Here is an 11479-nt window from a genome sequence, read left to right as displayed (position 1 = left end):
AGGTATCATTTGGGAGATGAAATTCTTCAAGAATCAGAGAGAGAAAAAGACTTGGGGGTTGATATTACGCCAGACTTGTCCTCTGCAGCCCATATCCAGAGGATAACATCAGCGGCATATGCCAGGTAGGACAACATAAAAACGGCATTTAGAAACTTGAGTACTGAATCATTCAAAACTTAGTATACCACATATGTCAGACCAATCCTGGAGTATGTAGCTCCAGCATGGAGTCCATATCTAGTGAAGGACAAGAATAAACTCGAAAAGATTCAAAGGTTTGCCACAAGACTAGAACCCGAGCTGAGAGATATGAGCTATAAAGAGAGACTCCGGGAATTAAATCTCACGTCACTGGAAGACAGAAAAGTTAGGGGGACATGATCACCACATTCAAGATTCTCAAAGTAATTGATAGGGTAGATAAAGACAGGCTATTAAACATAAGGAGCACACACACTAGGAGACACAGGTGGAAACTGAATGCCTAAATGAGCCACAGAGATATTTGAAAGAACTTTTTTAATGTCAGAGTGAGTGACAAATGGAATGCATTAGGAAGTGATGTGGTGAAGGCAGACTCCATTCACAGCTTCAAGTATAGATATGATAGAGCCCAGTTGGCTCAGGAACCTGTACACCAGTTGATTGACAGTTTGAGAGATGGGACCAAAGAGACAGAGCTCATCCCCTGCAAGCACAACTAGGTAAGAATAACTAGGTGAGTACACACACATTCTGAAACTACCCCCCCCCTTTCCCCCCCATCCCCAATCATCCAACAAATAGACCCTCTGTCCCTCCTCCCCTCCACTTCCTCTCCCTCCCCATCTCTCCCCATTTGCTCTCACCTCTCCTCTCCCCTTCCCTCATCCCCCATCCCCCAAGGCCCTGAGGACAAGTTGGCTTCAGTCACTCTTAATCACATTTCCCAGCTGGTCGTTGGCCCCAGGTCACCAATTGTCTTAACGACCCGGCAATATCTCTCTCACATTCCTTCATTAATTACTCTCGCTATGACAATTGTATTTCTTCAGGGCGGCGTGGATGAGCTCACCTTGATGCAATATGGAAAGTAATTATAACGAAAAAGCTGAAACGAGTGAAGAGTAATTGTAATGAGGCGGCGATGGTATATAGTAGCGTTGACGCGGGTGTGGATGACACCAGGTATGACGATGATGATGATGTGGATGACACCAGGTATAATGATGATGAGGTTGTGGATGACATCAGGTATGACGATGATGTGGCTGTGGATGACACCAGGTATGACGATGATGTGGCTGTGGATGACACCAGGTATAACGATGATGTGGCTGTGGAAGACACCAGGTATAATGATAATGTGGCTGTGGAAGACACCAGTTATAATGATGACGCGGTTGTGGATGACACCAAGTATAACGATGATGTGGTTGTGGATGACACCAGGTATGACGATGATGTGGTTGTGGATGACACCAGGTATAACGATTATGTGGTTGTGGATGACACCAGGTATAACGATTATGTGGTTGTGGATGACATCAGGTATGACGATGATGTGGTTGTGGATAACACCAGGTATAACGATGATGTGGTTGTGGATGACACCAGGTATAACGATGATGTGGTTGTGGATGACACCAGGTATAACGATGATATGGTTGTGGATGACACCAGGTATAACGATGATGTTGTGGGAAAAACCTGCTGCGATTGATATTAGAGGAGACTACCAGGGACTTGTAATGAACTAAATTAAAAAATTACTGTCTGCAAATTAATTCAACTAAAATCTCTAGCTAGGGTTGTAAATCCTAGCTCCTCTTTTCCTAATGACAGATTGTGGGCTTTAAGGGACTGGTGGGGTGAATGAATTAGTTGATAGAAGTTCCAGTCCACCTGTAGACAGGGATCTCACATCAGCTTGTATTTTATTCAAGGACAAGATTTAATAAATTCAGTTATATGACTGAACACTGGCTCTGTTTAAATCAGAGATTCAAACATACATAGTCTAGCCTAGCACCATAACTATTAACAGCCAATATATTCTTATACTACAAACAACAAATTAAATTGTAAAAGCATAATAAATGACTTTAAATGTAGTCTAAGTACTGTTAACTAAGTACTAGAAATTATTAAATTAAATGAACTTATATGATAACTTAAAAAATAACTAAGCAAGCAATTGTTAACTTAATTTATATATTCAAGTATATATGCAATGTATTTATATTCAATTTATATGAATAAGGTACAGTCAGCTTGACTGAAGCTCTTCCAACACCATGGACACTTATGAGGTTTTATTTACTTATTGCAGTTGAATCTTTTTCTGACACAATAGACACTCTTGAGGTCTAGTGCTTGGATAAAGATTCACAGCTACACTACAATTTTAATAAACTTACTGAGATATGAGGCGTAGCCTCGCTTTATAACCGACAGACAGATTTATAGAATATTAAAGTCACACAAGCTTACAATTGGCCAATTATATACCAAAATAACCTCAATATACTTCTCTGTTTGCCGGGTGCCTTGTCTGACAAGTGTGCCAGACTGATTAACTCTTTTGTCGCGAGTTTAGGCACGATATTTTATTTCACAGCGTTGCTGTATGATGTACTAGTAGCTTTGCTACTTGGATTTTTACTTTAACTGCGTTGCAGAAGAATGATAGTAGATGGTGAAGGTGGAGCCAAGTCACTGTGTGCTCCGCTCTACACTTATAGATATAAATGTTCTAGGGATTTTCCTTGTAAATATTGTCCAGGTACTCCCCCAGTTCTAGAGAGTATTCACTGGTGATAAAGATAACTAGATATGGTGTCCTTAGCCAAATAATGTTCGCTAAGGATCCGTCACTGTTCACTGTTTTGTCAACAAACGGGTAGTGCCGCGGGGTGTGTCCTGGGCCCTTCTCCCAGCCTACCCCCCCCCCCCATGCTCCTGGAGCACGGTAGCCTTTTATGAATATTGATTGATTATTTTTACAGTCTAGACTTATGATTGAGATAAGATGTGATTATAATATAATTAGATATAGGATATAAAGATTATAAGTAGTACTTGATAGTACCACCGATTCTTATTAAGGATTTGATTTTATCCCTACCGGATATTGAATCAATGTTCCAATAGTTTTTTAATTAACAAATCCTTCTAGAAGCTTCTGGATCCTTGAGAGATCATGCACAAAGTCACGTAGGCATCAATAGGGCCCTGTAGCGTACGTGATCATAGTGACATTGTCATCTAGGATCAAGCTGTGTAATGAATCTATAATGATTCTAATATGATTTTGATACGATTTAGATATGATTTTGATATGATATAGAAATGATATAGAAATTATACATTTCTTAGATGATTATTAGATATGGTGGGTAAAAATTTCCCACATCTTCCAGAGGGAGAGAACTGGCACAGAGTCCAATACTAAGGACAATAGGAACCATATGTATTTATTTACTCTCCATTGGATTGATAATACAAGTGCAAATTTTGCTTGCACTTTTGTGCTGCTGTCCGTTATGGACGATTGTGTCTGTTAGGAGTCTGTGGGTCAGGTGGAATTAGAGTGTCTTGAGGTCTCTCAGGATCTAACTGCAGCTGGCTCACTGATTCCATGTGGATGAGTTTGTCCAATGTCTTCAGGGAAGTTGTTCCTTTAGACTGGATTTTGACTATTCTCAAAATCCCCTGGCTATCTGGATGGACTGAGACAACTTTACCTAATGGCCAGTCAGCCCTAGGGCCATCACTGTCTACCAAGACAATATCGCCAGGTTGGAGATTAGATATATTATGTGGGACATTGGCCCCACAGTGATGTTCTCGTAGAGATGTAAGATATTCTTTTGTCCAAACATCATTCCATTTTTGGATTATGCTGGACAGATGCTTATACCCCTGAACCAACTCGCTCTGACCCACATATGAGGGATCTCTGATCTCATCATCCACTAGAGATGGTACTGGAGTCAGAAGTCTTCCATACATTAGGTGGGCAGGACTTAATGGCTCATGTTGAGTAGGATCCTCAGACAAGTAAGTCAACGGCCGGTTATTCACCCTTGATTCGATTTCCGTGATTACTGTCTGGATTTCTTGAAGATTGATTTTCTGACGGTGTAGAGATTTTCTCAAGGATCTTTTTACACTTCCTATTAACCGTTCATAAAATCCTCCATGCCATGGGGCTCTCGGAGGGATAAATTTCCATCTGCAATGACGCTGTTCCAGTGTGGAAGTAACTGCAGGATGGGAACAGATTTCCCATAGACATGCTTCTCCAGCTACCAAGTTCGCTCCGTTGTCTGAAATCATCAGCTTGGGGCATGATCGGCGTACTCCGAATCTGCGGAAAGCTTAAATAAATGATTGAGCAATCATATCGGGTGTTACCTCTAAATGTACTGCCCTGGTGGTAGCACAGGTGAACAGACAGATGTATGCCTTGATAGGGTGCTTATCTGCAGTCCCTGTTAGATATATCGCTCCTGTATAATCTACTCCTGTCGTTTCGAAAGGGTGTAGATGGACCACTCGTTCCTTTGGTAGGGGTGGTGGCCCTGGATAAGAGCAAGTTCTTGCATCGTACCTTCAGCATATCATGCAATTCTTCAAGATTGATTTGACTGACTGTCTTCCCTGAGGAATTCAGTACTGCTGTCTGATTTGTGTGTGTCTAACACTCCGCCATGTTTGTTGATTTGTTGATGTGTATACAACACAATCAACCTTGTGATCCAATGATTTTTTGGTAAAAGCCATGGATGCACGGTATCTAGATTGATATCTGCGTGTTTAAGTCTCCCTCCACAATGCAGAATGTTGTGATTTTCTTGGTCTATCCACAGACCGAGATAGTGTTTTAACTTATGCAGAAGATTTTCATAGTTATTCCCATAAGTTTCTCTCTGGGCTTGTCTTACCCAATAGATAAGTGCATCTGGAAAAGTGTATTTTATACCTTTTTTCCTGAGATAATGAAACACGTTCTGTGTTACATTGATTAATTTGATGAGCGAGGAGTAACGAGTACAATCCAAGACTGATATTTGAGCTTGCTGCCTGGTGGTAGTTATGGTTTGTGTCGTAATGACGTGTGGCTTTTGTTCAGGCCAACTACCATTCACTAACCATCGAGGCCCTGAAACCAAATATCTGCCTTTGCAAACTGCTTAAACGTCATACCTCTTGATAAGAGATCAGCTGGATTATCTTTTGTTGGTACATGCAACAATTGAAAGCCTGCAGAAATTTCTTTAATTTCCGAGACGCGATTTTTTACATATGGAGTTGGACAGTTGTCGTTTTGTACCCATTGTAAGACAGCTTCATTGTCAGACCATATAATGACATCTTTGATGTTCATGGTAGACAAGACTTGTTTGATATGCACTGCTAAGCGGGTGCCAGTTAGCAATGCTGTTAGTTCCATCTGAGGCAAAGTCCTCTTTTTTAATGGAGCAACTCTGGCCTTAGAGGTGATAAGATATGATTGATTAGAAGTCACTAAGTAAGCACAAGTTCCAAAAGCTTTGGCTGACGAGTCTACAAATACATGTAGTGATACTTCATCATTTTCCTCGACTATGTGTCTCGGAAAGATTATCTTTTCAACTAAAGTTTGTTCTTGAGCCACTTCCATCCAAGCTTTTTGTAACTGGATTGGTAGTGGATAATCCCAACCAACTTTAGCCTTCCAAGCTTCTTGCACCAATAAACACCACTTGATAGTTAAAGGATTTAGTAGACCAAGTGGGTCGAATACTTTGCTAACTTGTGAAAGCAAATCCCTTTTTGTAGCAATGCAATAATTTACTGGTATAGCTCTGATCGATATCGTGTCCGAGATTAAATCCCACTCCATACCTAACACCTTTTGTGATTCTGGTACGTGATATTCATGGTAATCTCTTGCTATTTGATTATTCAATGTTGCATTATTAGAGGCCCAAGATTGTAGTGGCATGTTGGCACCTTGTAGCTCTTTGTTGGCTTCTTGATATAATTGTAACAGTTCAGTAGTACTGTTAACTGTCCCTTGAAAATTATCTACATATAGATTCTGACTGATTTCAGCCTTATAGGGACTTAATAATTTCTTCAGATGAGTATTTAGAGTTGCTTGCAATAGAAATGGACTACTTGTCGCGCTGAAAAAAACTGATGAGAATCTGAAAGTCACTATAGGACTATTGATATCTTCTGGGTTCTCTACCCATAGAAACTTAGTGAAGTCTCTATCTTCTTCCTGCAAGCCGACTCTTAGAAAGGCCTTACTTATATCTGCTGAATACGCATATTTGTTAAGTCTAAACTTCAGCAGTATCTCATACAATTTCTGAGTTAGACTTGGACCTGTTTGCAAACAATCATTTAGACAGGTTCCTTGGGGTCTAGATTTAGAGCTACAATTAAAAACTATCCGTAAAGGAGTCGTTTTTGATTCTCTCATTACAGCCATGTGAGGTAAAAAATGGCCTTCTTGCTTATTGTCGTGTTTTATGACTTCGATGAATTTATTCTTTAATTGTTGAGCAATAATTTCATGATAGAGTTTTAAATGCTCAGGCCTTTTTCATAGCTTTGCTAATTGAGATTTAAATTGACTGTAAGCCATGTGATAATTGGTAGGTAAGGTTTTATGGTTGATTTTCCAAGGTAGCCTTACCCAGTATTGTCCATCATGGTACTGTACAGTTTTTAAGTACTGATTGTATGCACAGACATCATCAGGACTTGGTTGTTCAGGAATTATTCCTTTGGCATCAAGTTCCCACAATTGATGTACAGATTCCAATCCATCATCAATCATGTTGGGGATTTTAAGTGGTGACTGTTCTTTGTCTAGTCACGCCACTATTACAGTTTCTGTATGATGTGATTTTTCAGGAGTTGAAGGTTCAAGATCTAGTATAGGTCCTGTCATCAATATGCCTCCTTCTGATTTGAGTATATTCATACCCATAGATTCTTCTGATCCCAGAATGAATCGATGATAGTAGTCAGCTCCAATCAGGATTCCGATATTTCCTATGTAGTCAGAATCGAGCAGAGGATCTGCTAATTGGATTCCTTTTTCTTTTAGGAATTTAATTGTGGCTGCCAGACCAGTCACTTCCATTTCAGTAGGAATTTTATCAACTACTATGGCTTCTACTGTCCTTTGGGATGTACCTAGACAGACATTGAGTTTTACTACTGGAAAGGTTCTACGACCTGAATTGGTAAAAAACCCTGATATGGATGTAGATACTTGCTTTGAAGATTTAAGTTGTAAATCTTCTGCCATCTTTTTACTGATAAAGGTTTTCTGTGACCCTTGATCAAAAAAGCCTCTAGTTTGAATACAAATTCCTTGATTGCATAGTTCTAGCTGTGCAGTAGGCAATATGGCTGTTGTAACAATTTCTGTATCTAAGTCGTTGATATTACTCATTACTGTACAGAATTGCACGGCTGTTGTGGTATTATCATCTTTTGGCTTTGCCTGAGATGCAGGTTGATTTTTGGATGTGTCTGATCTAGACTGAGTGTTGATATCACCACAGAGTGCTGTGTGATGTACACTTTTTATGACAATATTGGCAGTTCTGCAATTGAGTGTTACACTCACTTGTATCGTGCTTCCGTAGACAACGGATGCACCTGTTCAGAGATTTCAGTTGATTGATTCGACTGGCACGGCCTTCATAAACTGTGCATTGATAAATGTTATGTGCTTCTTGATAGAATAAACATTTTGATGCACTTGCAGCTCCTTTTGTCTTATCTGTCTTGGGAGCTTGATTTCCTACAGTTCTGTTAACTGTGGGGGATATAGCATAAGTGCCAACATTACTCTTTTTCTACTTTGCAGAAGAGGAGTTTTGTTGCCTTGAATTTTGACTGCCAGTTTGGACATTTTTGTTTTAGTCAGAGGATTCACTTTTAGTGATTTTTTCTTGTGTTCTAAGTTTTCCTCGACTTCGTAATCTTTGTACGTAAGCTCGAAGTCCATCAAAGATTTGGCTTTGTGATAAGATGTTGGTGTTATAATGAGTGCATAGGCTGTCTATGACCTCATTAGGAAGTTTCCTTTGAATGATTATCTTTGTAAGCCACTCTGCATTTCCTACAGGTACTTTTGTACTGAGGGCTTTGATGATTGATTCTATAAACAATCGAAATGATTGTAGTGACTCATAACTTTTATTTGGAGAGGGTAAATCCAATAATTTGTATGAGAGACGGGCAATTGCAGTCTCCTTATCACTGTAGTTATCTTGTAACAACTGTAAGGCATGGTCGTAATCATCATCTGTTAATGACAAATTAGCAATGACCTGCCTTGCCTCTCCCTGTAACTGGCCTTGCAAATATTGAAACTTTGTCGCCTTTTTGAGAGAAGTCTTGGAGTTTATTATAGAATCAAAGGCTCTCCAGAAGGTATCCCAATCGTCTTCATCCTTGCCCTCAAAATATGGTAAATGTACCTTTGGGAGCTCTGCTGATATATGTGTGATAGTTGCATTGCTCTGCTGAGTGGATGAGCTCACATTGGACTGGGTTCCTGCTTGAGATATTTGTTTGATTAAAGGATCAAGTTGATCTTGGACTTTATCTTCATACATTGTCATTTCAGAGACGATTTCCTGAAGTTCCCTTCGGGTTAAATCTGCATTAGCCATTTCTGTTAGATAAATCTCTGCATGGCGTTTGATTTGTTCATACTTAGCAACAGTTGCTTTTACTCTGGTATTCAGAATTATTAAATCAGGAGATGGTTGTCTAGCCAACTTTTGACATTTGTCAATCAGTTGAGTTAGGTGATTTTGTAGACCATTAAGTGTCCTCCTATTTCCTGTTTCAGCTGCTGGTGGAATACTGTCAGCCATTTTGACCTTTTCCGAGTTTCGGAGATTCTGAGATATTTTCTCTTTTTTGATAAATATGTTTAATGTTAATGTCTTTTGATAAATGAGCTGTCCTGTCTACTTAGGTAATGATTCCAAAGATCGTCCTTCATTTGCTCCCTGGAATCTGATTGTAGCAGGTGTTCAATTATCAAAAGTACTGAAATAATTTGATTTGTGACCCGAATGCACGAATGCGCCAAGTTGGTAAATCCTGTAATAATTTAAAAAAAATAGTAAATGGCACTATTTTTCCAAAGTTATTACAAGATCTGTTACCCTAATAGTTGTTTGATCAAATACAGTAGAATGCCTACTGGTTTTACCTGTAATAGGGTTTGATACAGTTGATTATGTCAGATTGTAATGAAATGCTCTTACTGTGATAACACTTTTTAAAGAATATTATGTAATGAGCAGCTCTGAAAATCAGTTGATTAGAGATAATTCTAGATAATACACTTAAATATGTATGTAATGTTACCACAAGTGAGGTAGGTAATGGTATGATTAAGATGCAGTGCAGTGTCTGTGACACTGATACTTAAGTACTGTCAAGGTACTTGACTAAATAAGAAGTAAATAAGAAGGATAAGACTAAACTGGAAAAGGTTCAAAGGTTTGCCACCAGACTAGTACCCGAGCTGAGAGGTATGAACTACGAGGAGAGACTACGGGAATTAAACCTCACTTCGCTGGAAGACAGAAGAGTTAGGGGGGACATGATCAACACATTCAAGATTCTGAAGGGAATTGATAGGGTAGATAAAGACAGTCTATTTAACACAAGGGGAACATGCACAAGGGGACACAGGTGGAAACTGAGTGCCCAAATGAGCCACAGAGATATTAGAAAGAACTTTTTTAGTGTCAGAGTGGTGGACAAATGGAATGCATTAGGAAGAGATGTGGTGGAGGCTGACTCCATACACAGTTTCAACTGTAGATATGATAGAGCCCAGTTGGCTCAGGAATCTGTACACCTGTTTATTGACGGTTGAGAGGCGGGACCAAAGAGCCAGAGCTCAACCCCCGCAAACACAACTAGGTGAGTACACACACACACAATGCACGACCACACACACACACACTCACACAGACACACACTCACACACACACACACACACACACACACACACACACACACACACACACACACACACACACACACACACACAATGCACGCGCGCACACACACGCGTCGGAAGGAGCTGGGCTGTGAATACGTGAAGTGCGTGACCGTAGCGAGGGTTGAGCACCCACCATTAGCCCCGCGGGACCCTGATGGCCGCCACGCGGTAATCCTCCGCTTGCTCACCTTCAATTATTTAATTTTACATATTTCAAGGGAGAAGAAAACTGTTTGTGTGTGGTTACGTGTGAAGGATTAGTGTAGTGGGGATGGGAGGGATTAGTATGGGGGGGGTGGGGGGAATGGTAGGGATTAGTATGGGGGTGGGGGGAATGGGAGGGATTAGTATGGGGGTGGGGGGAATGGGAGGGATTAGTATGGGGGTGGGGGGAATGGGAGGGATTAGTATGGGGGTGGGGGAATGGGAGGGAATAGTATGGGGGTGGGGGGAATGGGAGGGATTAGTATGGGGGTGGGGGGAATGGGAGGTATTGGTATGGGGGTGGGGGGGGAATGGGAGGGATTAGTATGGGGGTGGGGGGAATGGGAGGGATTAGTATGGGGGTGGGGGGAATGGGAGGGATTAGTATGGGGGTGGGAGAATGGGAGGGATAAGTATGGGGGGAATGGGAGGGATTAGTATGGGGGTGGGGTAATGGGAGGGATTAGTATGGGGGGAAGGGGAGGGATTAGTATGGGGGGAATGGGAGGGATTAGTATGGGGGGAATGGGAGGGATTAGTATGGGGGTGGGGGAATGGGAGGGATTAGTATGGGGGTGGGGGAATGGAAGGGATTAGTATGGGGGTGGGGGAATGGGAGGGATTAGTATGGGGGGAATGGGAGGGATTAGTATGGGGGAATGGGAGGGATTAGTATGGGGGAATGGGAGGGATTAGTATGGGGGGAATGGGAGGGAATAGTATGGGGGGAATGGGAGGGATTAGTATGGGGGTGGGGGAATGGGAGGGATTAGTATGGGAAGAATGGGAGGGATTAGTATGGGGGTGTGGGAATGGGAGGGATTAGTATGGGGGTGGGGGAATGGAAGGGATTAGTATGGGGGTGGGGGAATGGGAGGGATTAGTATGGGGGGAATGGGAGGGATTAGTATGGGGGAATGGGAGGGATTAGTATGGGGGAATGGGAGGGATTAGTATGGGGGGAATGGGAGGGATTAGTATGGGGGTGGGGGAATGGGAGGGATTAGTATGGGGGTGGGGGAATGGAAGGGATTAGTATAGGGGTGGGGGAATGGGAGGGATTAGTATGGGGGGAATGGGAGGGATTAGTATGTGGGAATGGGAGGGATTAGTATGGGGGAATGGGAGGGATTAGTATGGGGGGAATGGGAGGGAATAGTATGGGGGGAATGGGAGGGATTAGTATGGGGGTGGGGGAATGGGAGGGATTAGTATGGGAAGAATGGGAGGGATTAGTATGGGGGT

The 11479-nt window shown here is 41.6% G+C and overlaps 1 protein-coding gene across 1 annotated transcript; it reads left to right on the top strand.

Moving 5' to 3' along the window:
* The first annotated feature begins 1129 nt into the window (after window positions 1-1129).
* LOC138373514 (uncharacterized) lies at window positions 1130-1705 on the top strand. The gene has a single exon (XM_069339726.1). The coding sequence runs from the start codon at window positions 1130-1132 to the stop codon at window positions 1703-1705; it is 576 nt and encodes a 191-aa protein (XP_069195827.1).
* Window positions 1706-11479: the final 9774 nt, after the last annotated feature.

Source organism: Procambarus clarkii, chromosome 42 (genome assembly GCF_040958095.1).
Source record: "Procambarus clarkii isolate CNS0578487 chromosome 42, FALCON_Pclarkii_2.0, whole genome shotgun sequence".
Classification (NCBI taxonomy): domain Eukaryota; kingdom Metazoa; phylum Arthropoda; class Malacostraca; order Decapoda; family Cambaridae; genus Procambarus; species Procambarus clarkii.
The sequence above is the reverse complement of the archived record's forward strand: the minus strand, read 5'-3'. Positions and strand labels throughout refer to the sequence as shown.

Bases quoted from the DNA above. Each gene is read 5' to 3' on its own strand.
- LOC138373514 (XM_069339726.1), top strand. From the start codon at position 1,130: ATGGTATATAGTAGCGTTGACGCGGGTGTGGATGACACCAGGTATGAC.